Raw genomic sequence first — 20,603 nt, 5'->3', positions numbered from 1 at the left:
TATACGAGCCTAGTTTTATAGCAGTCTACTTTATTCAAGCTGGCAATGCTGTATGCCACCGTTATTGGATGATCGCTCGGTTGGTACCCTCGGACTACGAATGGCTAACTAGTTTGGTGTTACGTTTTTACTCGGCTTGCCAATTTACCCAAAAGGAATTTGTTAAAATAATTCTTAAATTTTATTTTCCTTTACATCAAACTATTTAATCTCAATGGTGATTTAATTTTACGGCAGCTGTTTTCTTTGAAAGTTAAAATTTACCACACACATTATTCTTATTCCTAAAGTCCAAACTTTAATTAATTAGATATTCGTTTTTATTTACAATTTATCGCTGCTTTCTGCATACATTACTGACTAAGTGCTCAAAATAACCAGTTAATGGGGCGCATTTAAAATCATCTTGTAATAAAAGACACTAATGGATTTTTGAGAGACTGAGAAGAACTGAGAAAAATGCACGAACATATGCGTCACATACACCCCACCGCATCCGAGGTACCTGCTGAAAACAGCTGGTTGTGGTTCTTTGTACTCGAAGCAGGTGATAATAAAGGCGCAATAGTAGCCCAGTCAGTTGACAAACAAATCGCAAAGCAGAAGTACCGACAGGGGCCATTAGTCCAGATCCTCCAGGTAGGCATAAATACATATATATATGGGCATTACTGGCAGAATGCGGCGCACAGAGAAAATGAAAGAGGCGTAAAAGGTCAACGCTATCCGTAGTCCGCTTTGTTTACGGCCTACATCGTGAATCAGAGAGAGTACTAAAAGTGCGGATTATACGCGATTACGATGACCGGAAGATAAGCCAGTCATTGCGAATTCCCTGTCCATAAATGCTGACCCGTCAGCTGTCCAGTGTTCAGTGATCTTTCAGAACCGCATCGTTATACTTGCAGTCTAGCCATGAAAACCTTTCACTCCCTACTATTCGCCCTGATTTTGGCCCTCGTGAGCCTGGACCCCTCTTCCGGTTACTCCCGCCGGAAAGATGAGCGTATAATTAGAGAATATAAGCGAGAGCAAGAGTTAAATCACGCCAAGATCGCCAGAGATTTGGTCCATCGCGCCAATTGGGCGGCTGTGGGAAGTCTCTCCACCAACGAACGGGTGAAGGGGTATCCCATGGTCAACATTATCTCCATCGACGACAGCGATGCTAATAACAGGTCCACTGGACGTATTCGATTCCTGCTAACCGATTTGGACTTCACTGGTCCCGACTGGCAGAAGGACAACAAGGTCACACTCCTGTTCAGTGACGAGCAGACCCTAAGATGCAAGGAGGGCGGAAAGGATCCCATGGAGCCTACATGTGCCCGTTCCATGATCAGTGGACAGGTGAAGAAGGTATGAAAAATGAATTAAATCCTATTTAAAATGGATTAAGAATGTTTTGGCTCATTTGAAGATGGATCCTAGCGACAAAAGCTATCAGCCATCGCTGGATGCCTATGTGAGGCGTCATCCAGCTGCCATCAATTGGGTAAAAGGTTGGTGAAAGCGAACCTCATTAAGAGCTCGATATGTATGTACTAATAATAAATACGTTGTTTCTTTTACAGCTCACAATTTCTACCTTTGCGAACTGGAAATTAGCAATATCTTTGTTCTGGACTTCTATGGAGGTCCTCATAAAGTGAGCGCCTCTGACTATTACGCTGTTTCGAATTGATGAACTCCTCCAAAAGCAATCCAACTGACGCCTCATATACTTTGTCAAAAAATGAAATGATAAGCATATTTGCACAACATGTCTGCCACAAAGGGAAAGAATGAAGACAAAGGCCTTTATGAAAGCCACTTATCAGTTGAGCTCTGTGATTTCAATCGATAGAACAATAACTTTGATATAAATAAAAATACATTCCGTTGAATGTACTCTGACATACTGAAATGTATTGTTTTGGTTTAAGAGAAACCAGAATTGTTTAACTAAAATGTTTTCATCTTTTTAGATTCAATTTACATTATTTATGTGTATATATAAAATACTTTTTAGTTTTATATGTTAGGCGGTAGCCTAGATGGATAATTTATCTGACTCATTAGGTAAACTTCACGCTTTGAGTAACTTATCCAAATATACCTTCTTCTGAAAGCAAACTAAATCACTGCACCCACCAATTCGTAGATAGAACCATTAGTGGTTAATTTGTATGTATATTTTAAACGCAGTTTTTCAAAGTTAATCGATATAAATGTAGTGGCGCAACGCCGTGGATTAGTCTTTCAAGGGGTTTACAGTGGTTCCATCTAGGTACCGGGCACCTTGCACAGGGTGGCATCAATCTTCTGCAGCTGCGGCAGTATGTCGCGCAGTTTGGAGCGGTAGCGAACATCCTTGGCCAGCGGATTGTACTCCAGGTAGATGGTCTGCAGCGCCTTGTTCACCTTCAACAGCTCAATGTCCTTCCAGTCATCGACTCCGTTGTGGTTCAGCCACAGCTCCTCGAGCAGTTCCAGCTTTTCCAGATTGGCAATGCCCTTCAACCGGTTCTTGGCCAAGTCGAGGGTCTCCAATTTGGTGTTCTCCGAGAGGTTTTCAATGGTTTCCACTCCGTTTTCCGAAACGTAGAGTTCGCGGAGGTTGGCAAGCTTTTCAAGGTTCTCGATTTTTACAATGCGATTGGCCTGTAGACTGAGTATCTCCAAATTGACCAATGTGTCCAAGTTCTCGATCTTTGCTATCTTATTTTTGCCCAGGAAGAGCTGTCGTAGATTCACGAGCATTTCGATGTTTTCGATCTTCTTCAGTTTGTTATCCCCCAGCTCTAGCATGGTCAGATTGGTGAGCATGTCCAGGTTCTCGATTTGGGTTATCCGGTTCGACACAAAGTAGACCTTCTCCAGCTTGACCAGCTTGTCAAGGTTCTCTATCTTCGTCAGACGATTGAAGCTAATGTCCAGCACCTCCAGGTGGGGCAAGTCGTCCAAATTCTCAATCTTGGTGATCTGGTTGTCATACAGCTCCAGCTCAATCAGTGTTTTCAGGCTGGACAAGTTCTCGATTTTCTTGATCAGATTCCAGCGCAGAAACAGGCGCTCGATTCGAGTCAGCGGCTCGAAGTTCTCCAGCTTCTCGATCCGGCGATGATTCAGATCAAGCTCGTAGCAGTCCGGATCGATTGTGATTATATCCTCAATGGAAGCCACATCCTCGGCGGGAATCACCTGGATTCCGGACACAGTTTTCGCGGCTTCTGGTTCGTTCATCGCACGATCAGCATCGCCCATGACTGATATATTTTGACCGGCTTTTCTTTTTTTTTAATTCAAGTTGACTTTCGAAAATTGAACGCTGACTTGACTTGTTGTTTATTCCGCTGCTCAGGGTGGAACAAAGTGGGGTGACTTTCTTTAAATATGACGTCAAAGCTTGACACTGTTACAAAAGCAAGAACACACGGTAAATATAAATATGTAAATTTAAAATAAATATGTATTAAAATATTTACTTAATATTTATAAGTTAAGTCCAAGATGACTGTATACTCCTTTTGGTCCAACTTGTTCAATATGTCAACAAAATACTTAGTCACCTTACCGGCACTTTAACACTATTTCTACTAGAGATGTGCACCTAAGAACACGATGCTAAACCTGTATTATTATATATTCCAATGTAAATGAAAAACAAATATTGATTGATAATTTGCCAAATAAACTAGAACATAATTTTTGGAACCAGCTTTACGTAATTTTTACAATTTTAATATCTCTTTTAAGTTTTTCAAGCAGTTGTGCCAATGTCGTTCTTGATTGAGAAATGCGCATCTCTAGCATTTCTTCTTCTATCATCAGTGTTAAGCAACGCCGGCGGGGTTCAATCAGATGTTTTCCAAGCGTGTTGATTCAATTGGCAACAAATTGCAAATTGTTTAAAAAAGACTCGAAAATGGCTTTCAAATGACAGCAAACAAGTAGTTTAAACTGTCAAAACAACGGATAAAAACGAAGCGTTGCAGGTGGCAGTGTTTATTAAAGCAAAGAACAAACAATCATGTCTACGGGCCTAAAATGTCGCAATTGCGGATCCAACGAGATCGAGGAAGACAATGCTCGCGGAGATCGAGGTATAATGACATCCAAGGACCCATATCCATGACACTAACGACGTTCACCCATTCACTGTAGTTTGCATGAACTGCGGCTCGGTATTGGAGGATTCCCTCATTGTTTCCGAAGTGCAGTTCGAGGAAGTTGGCCATGGAGCAGCCGCAATTGGCCAGTTTGTGTCCGCCGAGTCGTCGGGCGGTGCCACCAACTATGGCTACGGCAAGTTTCAGGTGGGATCGGGCACCGAATCCCGCGAGGTGACCATCAAAAAGGCCAAGAAGGACATCACACTACTCTGCCAGCAGCTGCAGCTATCCCAGCACTATGCAGATACTGCTCTGAATTTCTTCAAGATGGCATTGGGTAGGCATCTGACCCGCGGTAGGAAGAGCACCCACATCTACGCCGCTTGCGTGTACATGACCTGCAGGACAGAGGGCACCTCCCGTGAGTAGTGCATTCATTTTGCCTAAAGAGTAGCTTATTGACTGCTCATATCTTCACAGATCTCCTCATCGACATCAGCGACGTACAGCAAATCTGTTCCTATGAGCTTGGTCGTACCTACTTAAAGTTATCGCATGCCCTTTGTATCAACATACCTTCTCTGGGTGAGTGAACGTTGTGAATACTAAACTATACACCTAAATCCCAATCCACAGTCAAGTCAAGCCATAGCTCCACTCTTAATTTTTGTTTTTTTAAAAATATTTTGTTGGGTTTGTTAGATTTGCTTGCTTTCCTTTTATCAGGTATTTAACAATACTCTACTCGTTCCTGTTTTCTTTATGCACTACTTACGTGATGTCAAAATATCCAAAATCTTCAACTCTGAGAAAGTAAATTCGCAAAAATCTAATAATGTATTTTGTTTGATTAAAGTACATAATGGTAATAGATTCATAATCAATACAGGATAACATTTTATATAGATATATGTATATAAAAACCATAATTGTCTTATCAAAAGCAAAAAATCAGTACAATTTCCAAAGAAATCCGAAATACAAACGTAAAACTGATTGTTGCGCTCAGCAGGCTATAATAATGCACAGGAGAAGTACGGGGCTTAGTATCAGTAGAAAGGCATATTGTGTATGTATGAGAGATATAATGGAACAACTACGAAATAGATATAATGCGTACTACAAGATTAATATTTGAATATATATGTAGGGGGGATTTTGTGCGCATCTCGTACAAGATCCCTTGATTTCATTTTTGTTTGCTATTTCGTTAACTGGTTAACTTGGGTTTCAAATTCGTCGTATGCAACTATTAACATGGCCTATTCTCCCTCGAAGTGTTTAGGACTATAGTTTATCATTATCAGATCAGATGTGTGTATATGTTAGGTATATGCTGGCAAAAATATGTTTGGTATATATCGTATTAGCTTTTGTCCACTCTCCCTTTAACTGTCTTTAGAATATTGGTTAACGCTAGCTTGACTGATTGCCCGATTTTCACTTATTGCATGTATCTATGCGTCTCTATTAGCGTCCATATGACCCCATCCCGCCCTCTTAAGTCGTGGAACGTATTAAGTTTTCGAGTCAACTACTAATCTTTATCTATAAAGTTAAGAGTGTATATGATCAACTTTTTCGATTTTGAAAATATCTTTATATGCATTACCAACAGACTATGTGCAGTGCGTTTTAGAACTGCAAAACCATTGATTTCACTTGCTTAACATACTTGGGATATCGAAGGAAACTTTCCAATTATAGCAAATTTCCTATATCGATTGACTTGCATCGGCTGACTTTTTTTTTTGAGATGATCACGTACTGACAATCGTCTTGGAGTTTTAAAACGCACTGCCGAGGTGTATATATATGTGTCTATGCTTTGACGTGTATATATATGTTTATATATAGGACTATTATGAAAACTAGAGTACTCTACTATCTTGGTATATATATATATATATATATATATATATGAGCCTAAAACTCCAATTTACTTTCTTGTGCTGCACTGAAAACCCATGAGTTTCGATTTTGTATCTGTATCTTTTGCGGTTGCTGTGTTTTGTATTGTTGTGTTGGTCTCCTCTGTTGCTGCTGCTGTTGGCGGTAGTAACAGGCTCCCTGCCACTCGGCGCAATAGAGCTGTGCGCATCAGGTGCTTCCGTCGCCATCCTCCCCAGAACTGTTGGCGTTATTGCCAGATCCATTGCTGCTATTCGGAACAGCTGTTCCGGCTGCTGCGGTTGAAGTCGCTCCTGCATTGGAGGAACTGCCACCAATTGGCGTGGGACACAGTGAATTGGTGGGCGAGCTCATTGCTGTCACTGTGGTGGGTCCGTAGAAGATTAACTCTGGGATTTGGCCGCCCTGAACTCCGGTGCCGTTGGTGCTCTCCGACGAGCACTGGAACTGGAATGTCACATTGCCCATTAGCACCTCGGACATGCCCTCCTGGCCAAAGAAGCTAAGCTCGTTTCCATCGAGAATTACGGAGGCGGTATAATAACACTCGGGCTCGATCTGGATGGGATTCTCGAAGAAGACGTGGAACGTGTTGCTTGATCCGTCCGAGAAGAACTTGGTGTCGTTCTCTGCAAGCGTGCGGCCCAGGCGTTTAAGTTCGATCTTTACGTTGTAGTTGGCAGCACCAGTCGACGAGCCGTACAGTCCAAAACCCACAATGAAAATTCTGAAATTTTCAGTTTTAATTACCTTAATCCAATAACCATTTGTTAGATAGAACTTACCTTCGATCAACAGAAAACTGAATTGAATCACAGCGCCCGCGGTAGCGCCACTGGTTCGAGCGATAGGCGCACGACTGGAAGCGATGGCAGACCTGGGTCTTTAATCCCGCCCTGGAGCGTGTGGGAAAGCCCAGGGAGGGCTTCATCTTGGCAGTGAAGTGCAGGAACATGTCGATCGTCTCCTGCGACGAAAGAATGCCTGTCTGGGCCACGCCGTTAGCGAACTCCTCCAGCGACATTGTGGGAATGCGGATGAGGTGCAGCGCTTGTCCCAGCAGCCGGCGCTTGTTCTGCGGCGTGTCATCGATGCTCATCTTCTCGCAGGCGTTCATTGCCCAGTTAAGGGCCGCCTCGAACAAGTGTATCTCCTTGCAGTTGAGTGTCTCTCGCGAAAGAATTGACTCAAAGGTCTTGAGATCAATATCCACAAAGTCCTCGGACTTAACCGCCATCTCGGCCTGGGCGTCGATCACTTCCCAGCAACGTTGCATCAGCTCGGGCTCCTCGAACAGACGCGATTGACTGAGAAGTAGGCAGGCGTTTTTTGCCGTCAACTTCACCTCCAGATAGTTGACGCATGCTCTGGCTAAGTGCGGGACAATGTACTTCTTGGCTGCATAGAGCGTGGCCAGAATGTGTTCAGGTTCCAGTTTGATTTCATCACAATAAAGGTACCTAAGCGGAATCATAGAGAGTAAATATATACAATTCCGATTGGTTGGTTGGGATGTGGATATCTTACCTTAGCAACGTTAGGAAGGCAGTGGGTTCCACGTCAGGCACTTTGATTTCCTGCTTGTTCTCCGCCAGTCCTCCATAGAACATAGCATAGAATACGGAACTGCCCGTGGCGAGAATATATTTGTGGGCGGGAATGGTCTGAATGGGATCGATGTCTGTGAAAAATGCAGGTCATGAGCAATGCTGTTTGATTGGTTAAAGAAAGTAAAAGAACGCTTACCGAACTCTCCGCCCACAATGAACTTGACATCGGACATGAGTTCGTTGTTGAACATGGCTGCATTCCTCTCGAGGACCGTCGCCTTGCTGGCCTGCCAGTTGGGATCAGCCGTATCGATGGCGTTGGATGCTGCCACAGCTGCGAAATGCCAATTGGTTCCGGCAGAGCACACATACGATCCACTCCCACTGGTGGGCGTAGCGGAAATGGCAGCCACCGCTGCCGCTGCGGAACTGGAGGGCAGACAAAAGGCGGTGGGACTGCCGGAGATTCCTCCGGCACTTCCTGCACCACCACCACTGCTGCTGCCACTGCTGTTGAGGGCGCCCGGTGAAGCCAACGGCGAGGATGGAGCACTGATAGGCTGCGTTATCTGGATATTGTGATCCGCTGCGGCAGAGGGACCTCCTCCGCCTCCAGCTGGCGATGCTCCTCCTCCGCCTCGCTGTTGTTGCTGCTGCTGCTGCTGGTGATTGTGGGGCGGCGAGTGGAGCAGCCCGTTGCCATTGTTCAGGGTTTCCACTGCAAATGAGTTTTGGGAAAATGGTTAAATATTTGGGCTAAACGGGTTACGTATCGCTGTTCTAATGATCCCACCCAGTTCGCTCAGAATCAGCAGCACGCGTGGCCACATTTGTGCAACTTCCGCTGCGTGTGCATCATAAATAACAAATGCCAGGGTCTCCCCTTTTTCCACAATTATTGCACCCCAGGTACAGTGGGGCCTTGCTGTGTAGGCACAGTGTGTACCTGTCAAACTGTATTTAATATTTTAATCATGACTTAAGCATATTCTAGCCCTGATAATAAACCTTGATCTTTGAGCATATAAAAGTCTAGGCTGATGTAAGCTTTACACACGGGTTTTAATTATTTGTGTTCAAATTCAAAACTGAAGTTCTTATTCCTGAAGTTTCACTGTCTTCTAAAAGTGGAGCGTCTCAAAATAGCAACGTATTGGGACACTGTTGTTTTTGTTTGTGTTGCCAGACTGCGCCCCTCCCGTCCAGCCCCACCACCACCCGCTCCCCTGGCGACACTGCTTAAGTTGTGTGAAAAATCAATAACTCACAGACGCAGTGCACCTGCCGTGCCCCCCCCCCCCCATTCACGACCAACCCTAGAACAGTCGGCTCCTTCGTTGATTTTCCTCCGGGTTTTCCGCCTTACCGTTTATCCAGCCGCCGTTCGGCTGGGAATGCGACATGCTCTCCTGGTTTCGCTTTCCGGCGGACTTCAGGGACAGGCGGTTCAGCGGATTGTGGCCTCCGTGATTGTTGGCCGTGGAACTGGAATTGTTGCTGCTGCTGGCCATAGCGGGGAAAAGTGCTATTCGGTGCACAGAAACTTGGTCAGACTTCAGTCGAGTGCTCGCTGATCAAACATTTGCGTTCACTTAAGTCAATCGTATGACATTTTTGCTGTGCTTTCCCCGTTTTTTTTTTATTATTTTTTTTGCAGAGAATAGAATATACAAGTATTTTTCGAGGGCTGGAAAGCGATTCCAAGCAGTGTTGTATTCGAATCAGCTGAGTATAACGAATGGGAAATGTGTTGAAAAGGTTTAAGTCGTGGCCTTTCGCCAGCTGGTCACACCAATTTGCTGCGGAACTCTATGTGCCAGTGTTGGCTAGCGCAGCGATTGGGCGCCTGTTTTGAATTTAAATTAGCTGAAATACGTCAACTGTGGATTTCGCAACCCATTTTGATTATATCACGGCCACTCGGTGCTAATATGTATTTCCGTCATGGCGCGCCATAAAAATACGTACGTGTGGGAGCTAATAGGGCCGATTCAAGAGGCTTATGCTACACAGAAAAAGAGGATCTTCAATTAAAGTCTAAAAAGTTCTCATTTTTCGATCACATATATCCGTATTAATTGTGGGCTAGATTTGCATTTTCAATTTATCTAAGCTTTTCCAGCGTGAAAATGCAAACTCCACCCACAAAGTTCATTAAGGTTCAGTCCGTAGAATTAATATGTTTTTCTGTGTGTAACCACCTCCGAATTGAAAACTTTTATTTTACAAGTCTCCTCTGTCTCTTTTCGATCAGCCTTGTTGGGGACTTTACCCGGTATTTGCATGTCCGAATCGTATTTGGACTATTATTTATTGCCTGGCCCGCGAATATTTATTATGAAGAAACATATCGCTGAACTTGAAATCGATTTTGATGTGTTTGCTCGGCCACCGAGCTTACTTGTCAAGGTTTGTTTATCTCTTAGCACATTCGTGTACAGTAAAACCAGTTTCTGCAGCAGCCCCACCAACAGAAGCACCAACCGGCAGCGGATCGAAGATGTGTGCCGAAAAATAAAAAACATGTTGTTGACCTTTGGCTAAGTTAGTTTCTGACTCATACTGCTCATACTACAGCCCAGGTTGGAGTATCGGAAATCTGTCGCTCGCCTGATAAAACCAATAGTATTCCTATATCTAAATCTTTCGAGAACTGGCTTTAGGTTAACTCACTGTGTTCTGGAGGCGGCAGCTCCTCGTTCTCCGGCACCCGAGCGGCGTACTCCGGCTCATAGTTGTGCGCGTAGGCGCTGCCCCAGTGGCCGGCGAAATCGTCCTCCTCGAGGGTGAGCAGGTGGTCCAGCACTTGCACTCCCCGCTCGAGGGGGCCGTGGAACTTGTTGATCAGCTCGGAGAGCCGCAGGTTGAGGCCGTAGTTACCCGAGGTGGCGCTGCTCGATTCGATGGCCCAGTAGAAGAGGTGGCGTCCCAGATGGCTGCTGAAATGATTCGCAAAGGCCTCGATCATCTTACGGTCAGCTGCGGGCTCATCTTCACATTACTTCTACTTCCGGCTGCAATCGAAAATGTAGGAAAATTATATAAAATTCCGTTTACTACTTGCTTAATAATAAGTTAATGAGTCGGATAGCTTATTTTTACAGGGAAATATAATTGATGCGTAGAATTAATTTTAAATATCGTAATTTATAAAGTGGGTGGATTGTTACCACCTGCCGTTCTCAGTTTTAGCACTTCAGTTCAGCGAGATAAAAGTAATTTCTTTTTTGTTGAAAGCTAACCGCAAATTGTAATAGCACCCCCATTAGTTTGGACGCAATAGTAATTTTTTTGATATGTAACATAATCTGATTTTTATGGATATAAATGATACAATTTCGAATCAATTTTGGCTCGACAGTCGTATGAAAAATGGCCAATAGCGGGCTCCACTTTCACTTCTCCATTTCCATTACCACGACCATTTTCAATTTCAACTTCAGCCCGCACGCATTTGTCGCATTTTATTAGCTTCAGGAAGTGAATTAAGTCGAGCCCCTCTCTACTTTTTATCTTTTTTTTTTTTTTATTTGATTGTGACCCCCACCCATTGAGACCTATGGTTTTTGGGTCAACTGGAGAACTCTTGCACCTGACTCTCTGCCAGCGGAAATTATGCAAGCGGCTGCTTTTAATTGGCAGCACGGCGAAGTCCGTAACCAAAACAAAACGGCGACAGACATGGACATAATTTTGCTTCTCTCACTTTATTTTCATTTTTTTTTTTTTGTCTCGTCACGGCCTGTCTTTGCCACAATCAACAAGTAGGTGTATATATGTGTATCCACATGGATAAATATATCCCGCTCCACCTGTCACAGTGATTTACTTCGAACTCCCCCGCAGCCACGCCCCCGTTAAACAATGCAGTTTGCCGTCGACGCCTAATGAAGTTCTTCATGCTTCGGCACATCTTCGGGCTAAAATGAGTTGGATCTTTGGCTTAAATGGGTTTTGGTTTTAGTTTCTCATCACTGACGCAATTTGGGTTGATAGGAAAAATACTTGGGTCAGCGGATCTATTAATTAGTATAACTCTATTGGTTTGGACATTCTTCGGCTTTCGTGTTGATGACAATCTTTTAAATGACAGTAGCATATTTGTGTTGCATAACAGGTATCGCAACAATGGAGAATATTTGCATCGCAATTTAGGATCAGGAATTTATCAATCTGCTGCGTCATCACTTATTTGTCGGAATAAATACACAATGGTCAAGATAAATGAATCGCTAGATACAATTTTGTCAAATATTTTGATGGTGAAATCTGGTGTTTTGGCATGTCAAATAATAAATTTGATTTCCAGCGATTAATTAATGTTTTTGAAATAATTTTCAACTTTTAGCTATTAGCACGTAGGCTCTAAGTTTTGTAGGCATTTTATTTGGAAAGCTATTATTTAATGATCTTTGAACTATAGTACTATTTAAATTTTCTGACTCGTATGTACACTTAAACAAATTGCTCACAATTCTAGGCAGCTGCTGCCCCGAAACCCCATCCGATTCGCCTCAACCCCTCGGCCCTCTTAGTTGCCATGCAAAACACACAACAATTTATGCTAAATTAATTTCATGGCTTAACAATCGAGTCACGTTTATTATTCATCAGCTGTGGGTTTTTGTTATTTTTCTTATTTTCCAGCCACATTTAAATTTCGGCTTGTTTAATTTAAGTTCTGATTGCTGATTTTCGTATGGATGGAATGCGCATTTTCCGCCCTGCCAATGCACTTTCGGTATAAAGGTGGATTCTCGCATTTGCCGCTTGCATTAACTTTGGGGGCGCCCTTTTGTCAATTGTACGATTCGTCGTTGTTTTCCTCAGCTCGGGACTTATTTCACTTTTCATTGCCTCTTTAATTGCAAATGGTGCGACCCACTTTTTGGCCAAGTCTCGGGTCACCACCATCTCAATCGCCGCACACTGACCGAAAAAAGGTGGCAAAGGGGAGACCCCAAAGCAACGCCCGCGTAACACTTTCGATTTTTATTTCCTCATTACATGCTTGCCAAAAAAAAAAAAGAAAAGACAAATTAAAAATAAAACTCAACCACATGCACAAGATCACAGCAAACCAGAAAAACGTACAAAAAGCTGAAATAAAATGAAGGGTTTGTATCTCTTTTCTTGCAGTCACTATATGTCGTCGAGTCTTTTGTTTTCCCATTACTCTGCGGCCCTTTTTTAACGAGCTCCTTTTGTTGCAGGCCGTTTTGCAATTGCCACGCATTTAGTTGATTAACCAAATGCGTCATAAGGCCCGGAACGCCCCGCTCTCGGATTCTCTGGATAAAATCTATGCCGCGAAAGCAATCGACCTCTGGAGCCCCTCACATCGCAGTTGCCAGACATTAGCGCTCACGTGGCCAATAAAAAACAAAATAACCTGTCGAACTCTTGGCCAAAAGCACTCGAACTGTCGATGGGGCGATCAGTCGGTCAAGTGTTTCGGCAAAAGAGCTCGTTGATTTGCCGATTTTGCACTTAAATTGTTCGCGCTTGTCTGATTTTTGTTTTTGGTTTTTGGCCAATTCGCTAACTTTGTACATTTTTTATGTGCTTTTGTTTTGTATTTTTACGGCGATTTGCAGCTCTGTAATCTGATAAGGGTTTCAAGGAACGATTTAAATAAAAGTATTCGGTTTTAGGTATAAGCCAAAATTGGGGTCAAAAATGCATGTTGCACAGATTGTGTACAAAGGATTAAGAATGATGATCTGGAATATGTTAAAATGCTTCTCTTATTTCTCAAATCTGTGCATTGTAAAAACAATAATATTATGTAATTGCTAAGTTCTATGAATATTTTGCATTCGCTGCGCTTGACGTCTCATCTGGCCATATTTCTGGACCAGAGTGTCTAATTCTCGTCAAGCTTCAGAGTTCCATTTTCTGAGAGTCTCGACTTTTGTTTGAGGTGTTCATGTTCATGTGAGTTTGGACCTCGGTTCGAGTGCCCTTAGGTTGTTTCGCAATTATTCAGACCGTCTGTCTGTCTTTTGGTTTTTCAGTCTTTCAGCGTTGCAGCTTTTCAGCTTTTCAGCCAGCGTCTGTGGCTTTAGACGCTTTAATTTGCGGATAATTTTATAGACATTAACATGCAGTTTTCCTCACTCACTTTTCATATTGCTTGAAATTATTTGGTAAGTCATGTTGCATTTTGTCTAATGACTTGACGAATTAACATTTTTTTACAATCTCTTACTTTTGTTATTTGCATTCGATTCTTTTTGGCCCAGAAAAATTCCCATTTCAATGGTCTTTCGTCTCACAATGATTTGCTGAATTCTAAATCGGTTTCTGTGGCTATGGCGACTTTTGGTTCTTTTGTCAAATATTTGAGTCGAAACCCGTTTTCGTTTCCTATTCTGCATATATATTAGTCGAAACTTATAAATTGTCATCGAGTTACTTAATATTTGAGTGCTCATGCCTACAGCCTGAGCGATCTTCGAGTGGAATTCTAAATGCGAATTCGACGTTTAGTCTTTTGTTTGCTTCCCCAACCTTTCCTCTTCTTTTTGGGTGGGGCATTATGAGCTTTTTTCTAAGGTTTACTTTGTTTCGAAATACAAACACGAAATAGTGTGGGACTTTGGCTGCCCGCTAAATTGAAGTATTTTCGAAATAGCCCCAAACCTGGAAGAGGGGGAGGGGGGAGGCTGTCATTAAAAGCAGCGCCTCTAAACACAAATCATAGTTATGAGCAGTAAATTACAACCAAATGCTCGGCAATTAACCGAGAGTGCAGCTAACGGATAATTACACGGCGGAACTACCTAAGCCACACTAAGTCTGATAAGAGATTTTAGCCCTGATTGAGATCTCAGACTGTTTATATTTGTATTTCGATATGGAGGCGTCCATCATTAGGCAACCATTCATTATTGATTCGAGAGATATTCATTATTGGTTGCAGTTAATGAAGCGGCTGTGGCAGTGGCATTGGCAGCGAAATTCTTCGATTCGCTGATTGAACTTAGCATTGCAAAGCACTTTCCGGGTGGCACTTAATGTGTTAAACATTGGCACAATTAATTAACCACAGCACCTGTTTATCCGCAGCCAAACTCGATGACTTTGATACACAGTAAACAGAGACAGGGACAGAAAGAGAGAGCTGGGAAGATGATCGTGACAGGTGTGAGAATGTGTTTTGGGGGCAAAACCGATCGACGAGCTTAGAAGCAATTATCTGTGCGGAATTTTTGGGGATTTTTTCAATGCACCCCCCCCCCCCCCCCCGCTTATATTTGCACTTCACTCAAAGCAATTTTCTTCGCATGTTTTTTTTTTGTACATTCGTTTACGCTCAACCGGCACGCCGAGCTGTCAGCTGAGTGATGAAAAAAAGTGAAAAAAAACACAAAATTGCACATAAATTAAAACGTCAACAGAAGAACAAACAAACGAGCTACGCGCACTTTGTCAACGATTATTATTACTTTAACAAGACATCAGGCGAATAATATACACACTTTTGTAATTTGTTGGCTGACAACTGATGAAATGGTCCCTACACATAGAGGGATTTTAATTGAATATATATATTTTTTTTTTACTTTTGTCTTGCGCATGCGCGACGACCGACCGGCCACGTTTTGAATTTTGGCTGTATTTCTCGTCTCGACGGACTGGCGGTTGTGACTGCGACTGCGCGAGTCAACGAACGAATTCGTAGTGAGTTACTAGGTTTTCAACTGAGTTCCAAAACCGGCAACTCGAGACTCGCCAGCCGATCGGACCACGATCGACTATATGGCTTTGGCTTCGGTTTTCATTCGCTCGCCTTGAGACGGTCACATAAATTGCATGCGATAAATGCGACGATTGGATTTGAATGGGTTTTCGCTTAATTTTAGGTTTTGTTTGCACGACTCTGGTACGCGACATTTCCTCAGATTTCACTTCCCCATTAATCTCGCGTTCTTGGTCAATTACAAAACAATTAAAGCGGCAAAACGCAGTTAATTGTGGCGGCGGCAGGGAAACTTGAAAACTCGAACCCAAATCGCTGGCGTTTTTCGCCAAATGCAGAAGTAATCAACGGCGCAGGAGGGGGACAGCCGGCGGTGCAATCAGAATGATAATTGCTGTCATGACAAACGCAAAAATAAAGTTTAAATAATAATAATTTCACTAGCTGCAGTTGCAGAATTCGCAGGATATCGCTGCAAATGGGCTGCGACAAGGGGCGGCAACATTAAGAAACCATTAGCAACAGCAGCCCTGTTGGCAACTGTCAAAAAGCGAAGCATAACACTGCGAGAAACAAATTAAATTAAAAATAATCCAATTAATAAATAATTCATATATTAAGTAAATCTCTATAGAATACTATATTATTACTAAGTATGGAAGGGAGCCCACATAATATATATCTTAAGGCCATAGATTGATTTGAAGTTAGCATATATTTCTTTTAGTGCAGCAGTAACGGTTTCTGCCCCCATCAGCAGCAGCTCAAGTAACAGCTGTGGCAGATGAGTGGGCGCTGCGCTGAAGGGTCAATGCAGTCGCAGTCACAGTTTCCGATCACAGTTCGCAGTCACCGCATCAGCGGCATCATTTTTCAAGTGGACCACTCGACGAGCGGCAGTAGCAACAAAAAGCAGGGGCGGTGGCCAAGCGGCTGCTTCAGGGGGCGCCAGAGTTTGAGGACCGCCTCTTCTGGGCCTCCACAAATGTGCCCATTCATTAGGGTTTAATAAATAATTTTTTTCCTCCTTTGCGGAGTTCCTTTTTTTTTGTGTTATTTTGTTTGAGGAGCACAGTTGGCGAGACTTTGACAAGCATCTTCCATACAGTCCACCCCCTTTACTCGACCAGCAGGGGTTGACGTTTACCAGCATCTGGCTTTGTGTGTCAAGTGGCGCTGCACAAACAACCGACTCGGGAGCTCGGGAAGGGCAAAGGATTAGCAGTGAGTTCCGGGATAATGTGCTAACCTCCGGGTGGATGGATGAATAAAATGTAGCTCATTGAGGTACAAAGTTTATAATCGGACATTTTAGGGCAAAGAATTTCGGTATGAGATGTATATTTGAGGTTTTGCATTTAGTGCATCTAGATTTGAATATTTATTTATCATTGTTTTATGATGAACACCAGTGCTTCAAAAATTATGCTCAAATGAACGGTGTGTGGTATAAGTATTTCAATGTGGTTTCTTAAGCTGTCTACCAAAAATTGCTCCGCTATGTTTTCGACTTTATTATGAGTTAAATTGTGTAAAGCAAAGTATCTTTTCTGTAATTATATGAATAATAAAAGCCGATATGGCCTACCACTTATTTTGTCATTATCTTGAATAATTATTTTAACAATTATGTAAAATGAAATTGTGCAACTCCAGTGACCACCATACAGCTGAGCCACCGTGGAACTCTTAGAAAATCCTCTGTCTTGTCCACATATTCCAGACCAATTTGTAGGCAAATTGTACATTTTTAGTTAAAAAGAGTGGCAAATAACTTTGACAAGGTCGAGTGTTTGCTGGCTTTGATTTTCCAATGCGTTTCGCACTGTTTTTTCTACGTATTTGTTGTGCGTTAATTGCTGTTTGAGTTTGCGTTTGGCTTTTGTTTTTGTTTTATTTTGTCTGTCCGAAATGACTGGTCCAAGTGTTAATTGCACATGTTGTCTGGTGGGTTTCCTTGGCAGGGCCTGTCTATCATCTAGTTCAAATATAGCTAATTATCGGTTTAATAGGCCAATGAATGGCCCAAAACCTTTGGCGGGACTACGTGACGGATGCGTGATGTTCGTGCAGAGAGCACACAAGCAAAACTTATCGCATGATAGAAAATCTCTGGCTCTTCGGGTTTTAAACTCTTCTGTGTGCTCACTCTCCCACAGCGGCTCTCTGCACCTCTCATTGCCATGTAAAAGTTGAATGAATTGAATAATATCGGACCTGAAGTTCGGGTTCAAGATTGTTTATTTCGGCAGCTGTCCATGGAGACGTGGGCCGGTTATTGAATGTTTTCGGTTTCATTGGCTAGACCGACCCGGCTTCAAGGTCGGCGAACAAGTTCTTCGTCTGATGCTCTTGCAGTTGGCATATTTTATTGGAATCTCTAGATTTTATTACGAAACTGCGGCTTGGTGTAGTGCTCCTCGACTGATGATGACCTTATTCCTTAGTGAATGTTCTCTTTCTATGTTCTGTTTATTACTGTTCGACTTACTTAATAAATCTTATTTTTATAACCATATAAATTAGCCTTACTGTTCGCTAATTTGTTTCTAAATTTTCCGTGTTTATCAATTAATATCTTACTGTTAACCATAGGCTTTAGGATATTTCTTTCCGCATATTTATTTTCTTTGGATTTATAATTACAGACCCGTGTTTATACATCATGCGTTTTGCCAACCGACTGCAGTTGGGTGCCAAAACGCACGAGGTTTCGATGACGGCTCTGAGGATTGTCCAGCGCATGAAAAAGGACTGCATGCACTCGGGACGACGACCCACTGGCCTTTGTGGAGCAGGTGAGTGAACCGTGAAATCGAAATGAATAGCCACGTCTGAGGGGGATTTTTTTCGACCTTAAGCTTTGCTGATTGCGGCCCGGATGCACGATTTTAGTCGCACCATGCTGGACGTGATAGGTGTGGTCAAGATACACGAGTCAACGCTCCGAAAGCGTCTTTCGGAGTTTGCTGAAACGCCCTCGGGAGGGCTAACCCTGGAGGAGTTCATGACCGTTGACTTGGAGCGCGAACAGGATCCGCCTTCCTTTAAGGCAGCACGCAAAAAGGATCGTGAGAGAATCAAAGATGTAAGTATTTGTGAAATGTGTTGCATTTACAAATCTAATTAAACAATCATTCAAGATGGGCGAGCATGAGCTAACAGAATTGCAAAAAGAAATTGATGCTCATCTGGAAAAAGATCTAGGCAAGTACTCAAACTCCGTTTACCGTCAGCTGACTAAGGGTAAGGGATTAAGTCCACTGAGCTCTCCAAGCACGCCCAATAGCAGCTCGGAAAAGGATATTGAACTGGAGGAGTCCAGGCAGTTCATTGAACAATCTAATGCAGAGGTAATCAAGGAATTGATAGCCAAGAACGAGGACGTGAAGAAGTCAGAACCGGGTGGTTTGGTGGCTGGGATTGAAGGCCTGCGGCCGGATATCGAGGCTATTTGCAGGGTGACCCAGAGCGATCTGGAGGACGTGGAAAAGGCTAAGCAGCCGCAAGAACAAGAACTCATCACCGACGATCTGAACGACGACGAACTGGATCAGTACGTTCTGACAGAGGAGGAGTCGGTGGCAAAGTTGGAAATGTGGAAGAACCTCAATGCCGAGTATCTGCAAGAGCAGAAGGAACGCGACGAGCGGCTGGCCAAGGAACGCGAGGAGGGAAAGCCGGAGCGGAAGAAGCGAAAGCCACGCAAGAAAGTCATTGGTCCCTCCTCCACCGCCGGCGAGGCCATTGAAAAGATGCTGCAGGAGAAGAAGATCTCCAGTAAGATCAACTACGAGATTCTCAAGACCCTGACTGACGGCATGGGCGGGCTGACGGATGACTCTCCCACAACTAGTGCCGATACCAAACCGAGCACTCTGGAAGAGCTGAAGCATCAGCCGGTTATAGTGGAAGAAGGTCCTGTTGCTTCCAAGAGTAGGGGCAATAGGGCAGCCTACGATCTGCCCGGACCCAGTAGGAAACGTCCCAAACTTGAAGTGGGTCTGCCAGTCAGCAAAGCTGCTGATGTGGAGCAGGCGGAGACCAAGCCAGCAGTTGTGGTGGAAGCAGGTGGGTCAAATCAAGTAAAGAACACATGTTGCCAGCAAGTTAATCTGTTCATTACATCTCCAGATGACCTGGACGAAGATGCTGATGATCCTGACGTCGAACCCGAGGCAGAACCGGAGGCCACTCTTCAGGACATGCTCAACACGGGCGGAGACGACGATGAGTTCGGCTACGGTTTTGACGAGGAGGAGGAATACTAGGCATAAGCTCGCATTTAGCGTTTAAAGCATTTTAGTATATATATACACTCAGACTTTATAGTACCCGACCCACTCGTAATACAATTAAACTAAGCATTAAGGGCCGTGCACTTGTTGCCGTCGCGCTATTTCCTGGGCTCCTTAGCCGTGGAGGCCATTAAATCATGGCCTCCTCCTTGCAGCCATTTACATGTTTAAGCCATGTCGGCGCGGGCAGGCGCTGAGCCGGTGCTCCCGAACACTCTGGCTGGTACTCGTAGCTAGCTTCTAATTGTTGGCGCTACCGTGGCGCGCCTCCAAGTGCTGCAAATAAATATTTCACTCTTAATCATGTTTTGCACTCTGTTTTGCTTGCCTTTCTCCGTCGCTGCAGGCGGCCAGTTCAGTTCTGTTCAGTTCGGCTCAGTTGTTGGCCCCGCCAGGAACTTGGCCCGGCTCCACGGCCAACGCGTTGAGTGGCAAGTGCCCGGCAATGAGCTGTTGAGTCTGCCGGGCACTTGTCTCTACGATTTTATAGTTATTATGTTGTAATTAGTGTTAATTTACTTGCCTACGGTTCAGCAAGTCAGCATCAGTGCTCCCATAAAATATAGCATAGTTCGGGGCGGTTTCTTGGAGCTCATCTACGAGCTGCCAATTGTGACCGTTTTGCGTTCTGAACAAATTAGAAAACTGTATTGTCTCTGTCTTAGATTAAGTACATGACTAGCCGTATAATATAAATTATACTGCATGTAAAGTAACCTAAAAACTCTTAATTACATATATATTACCTTTGGCATTTTATATATATAAATAAATAATAATATATAAATATTCTGAACCCTACTTTACTTCTCTTCCTTCAATACAAAGTTATACTCAAAGGAAAAACCGGCAATTATCGACTCCATTTTAATAAGCATAGTTAACTTTCGCTTTAAACTTTTTCCCCATTCCAACTAATGTTTCTGCAACTTTTCTGCTTCTAGAACATGTAATTCATTTCACTTTTCAACAAATTTATGCCGGAAGTAAAGTTGGGAACAGCCAGCTTTCCCAGCTTTCAAATGGCTGCCGAAGCTGGCTGAAG

The 20,603-nt window shown here is 43.4% G+C and overlaps 4 protein-coding genes, 1 long non-coding RNA gene and 1 other non-coding gene across 13 annotated transcripts; 4 read left to right on the top strand and 2 right to left on the bottom strand.

Annotated features, from left to right (window-relative positions):
- The first annotated feature begins 534 nt into the window (after window positions 1–534).
- CREG (Cellular Repressor of E1A-stimulated Genes) lies at window positions 535–1,903 on the top strand. 4 transcript variants are annotated; one of them, NM_001260223.1, is made up of 4 exons: window positions 535–639; window positions 914–1,359; window positions 1,421–1,502; window positions 1,575–1,903. In NM_001260223.1, the coding sequence occupies exons 2-4, from the start codon at window positions 916–918 to the stop codon at window positions 1,682–1,684; spliced, it is 636 nt and encodes a 211-aa protein (NP_001247152.1). In that variant the 5' UTR covers window positions 535–639; window positions 914–915; the 3' UTR covers window positions 1,685–1,903. The 4 variants fall into 4 exon arrangements, with proteins under 4 accessions (NP_001247152.1, NP_732229.1, NP_524385.2 ...); NM_169756.2 differs by having other exon boundaries at window positions 909–1,359; NM_079661.5 differs by lacking the exon at window positions 535–639 and having other exon boundaries at window positions 866–1,359; window positions 1,575–1,897.
- Window positions 1,904–2,154: 251 nt separating this feature from the next.
- sds22 lies at window positions 2,155–3,581 on the bottom strand. Its single transcript, NM_142362.4, has 2 exons — window positions 3,468–3,581; window positions 2,155–3,394 (listed from the first exon to the last, which is right to left on the bottom strand). Exon 2 carries the CDS (start codon window positions 3,244–3,246, stop codon window positions 2,266–2,268), a length of 981 nt encoding a protein of 326 aa, NP_650619.1. The 5' UTR covers window positions 3,247–3,394; window positions 3,468–3,581; the 3' UTR covers window positions 2,155–2,265.
- asRNA:CR44160 (antisense RNA:CR44160) lies at window positions 3,002–3,673 on the top strand. The gene is made up of 3 exons (NR_074027.1): window positions 3,002–3,215; window positions 3,290–3,418; window positions 3,482–3,673.
- A 164-nt stretch (window positions 3,674–3,837) lies between these two features.
- Brf (Brf RNA polymerase III subunit) lies at window positions 3,838–20,342 on the top strand. Of its 2 annotated transcripts, none has more exons than NM_142359.3 (7): window positions 3,838–4,085; window positions 4,147–4,515; window positions 4,575–4,679; window positions 17,909–18,058; window positions 18,122–18,348; window positions 18,404–19,331; window positions 19,395–20,342. In NM_142359.3, the coding sequence occupies exons 1-7, from the start codon at window positions 4,013–4,015 to the stop codon at window positions 19,529–19,531; spliced, it is 1,989 nt and encodes a 662-aa protein (NP_650616.2). In that variant the 5' UTR covers window positions 3,838–4,012; the 3' UTR covers window positions 19,532–20,342. The 2 variants fall into 2 exon arrangements, with proteins under 2 accessions (NP_650616.2, NP_001163636.1); NM_001170165.2 differs by having other exon boundaries at window positions 19,395–19,629.
- On the bottom strand, window positions 4,910–15,231 carry lute. 4 transcript variants are annotated; one of them, NM_001260221.1, is made up of 6 exons: window positions 15,040–15,231; window positions 10,229–10,569; window positions 7,752–8,273; window positions 7,533–7,686; window positions 6,791–7,465; window positions 4,910–6,732 (listed from the first exon to the last, which is right to left on the bottom strand). In NM_001260221.1, exons 2-6 carry the CDS (start codon window positions 10,521–10,523, stop codon window positions 6,195–6,197), a joined length of 2,184 nt encoding a protein of 727 aa, NP_001247150.1. In that variant the 5' UTR covers window positions 10,524–10,569; window positions 15,040–15,231; the 3' UTR covers window positions 4,910–6,194. The 4 variants fall into 3 exon arrangements, with proteins under 4 accessions (NP_001247150.1, NP_001247149.1, NP_001262663.1 ...); NM_001260220.1 differs by having other exon boundaries at window positions 15,124–15,231; NM_001275734.2 differs by lacking the exons at window positions 10,229–10,569; window positions 15,040–15,231 and adding an exon at window positions 8,922–9,284.
- lncRNA:CR43196 (long non-coding RNA:CR43196) lies at window positions 12,408–13,046 on the top strand. The gene is made up of 2 exons (NR_125196.1): window positions 12,408–12,672; window positions 12,769–13,046. It is a non-coding gene; the product is annotated as a long non-coding RNA:CR43196 (long non-coding RNA).
- Window positions 20,343–20,603: the final 261 nt, after the last annotated feature.

Source organism: Drosophila melanogaster, chromosome 3R (assembly GCF_000001215.4).
Source record: "Drosophila melanogaster chromosome 3R".
Lineage (NCBI taxonomy): Eukaryota > Metazoa > Arthropoda > Insecta > Diptera > Drosophilidae > Drosophila > Drosophila melanogaster.
The sequence above is the reverse complement of the archived record's forward strand: the minus strand, read 5'-3'. Positions and strand labels throughout refer to the sequence as shown.

What these genes read in the sequence shown, in the direction of transcription:
- Brf (NM_142359.3), top strand. Translation starts at nt 4,013, where the DNA reads ATGTCTACGGGCCTAAAATGTCGCAATTGCGGATCCAACGAGATCGAG. An exon ending in CAATGCTCGCGGAGATCGAG is followed by an intron (nt 4,086 to 4,146) that starts GTATAATGACAT and finishes CATTCACTGTAG; the next exon opens with TTTGCATGAACTGCGGCTCG. An exon ending in AGCAGTTGTGGTGGAAGCAG is followed by an intron (nt 19,332 to 19,394) that starts GTGGGTCAAATC and finishes TTACATCTCCAG; the next exon opens with ATGACCTGGACGAAGATGCT.
- lute (NM_001260221.1), bottom strand. Translation starts at nt 10,523, where the DNA reads ATGATCGAGGCCTTTGCGAATCATTTCAGCAGCCATCTGGGACGCCAC. An exon ending in CATTGTGGGCGGAGAGTTCG is followed by an intron (nt 7,687 to 7,751) that starts GTAAGCGTTCTT and finishes CATTTTTCACAG; the next exon opens with ACATCGATCCCATTCAGACC. An exon ending in GCCTTCCTAACGTTGCTAAG is followed by an intron (nt 7,466 to 7,532) that starts GTAAGATATCCA and finishes GATTCCGCTTAG; the next exon opens with GTACCTTTATTGTGATGAAA.
- CREG (NM_001260223.1), top strand. Translation starts at nt 916, where the DNA reads ATGAAAACCTTTCACTCCCTACTATTCGCCCTGATTTTGGCCCTCGTG. An exon ending in TCAGTGGACAGGTGAAGAAG is followed by an intron (nt 1,360 to 1,420) that starts GTATGAAAAATG and finishes GCTCATTTGAAG; the next exon opens with ATGGATCCTAGCGACAAAAG. An exon ending in TGCCATCAATTGGGTAAAAG is followed by an intron (nt 1,503 to 1,574) that starts GTTGGTGAAAGC and finishes TTTCTTTTACAG; the next exon opens with CTCACAATTTCTACCTTTGC.
- sds22 (NM_142362.4), bottom strand. Translation starts at nt 3,246, where the DNA reads ATGGGCGATGCTGATCGTGCGATGAACGAACCAGAAGCCGCGAAAACT.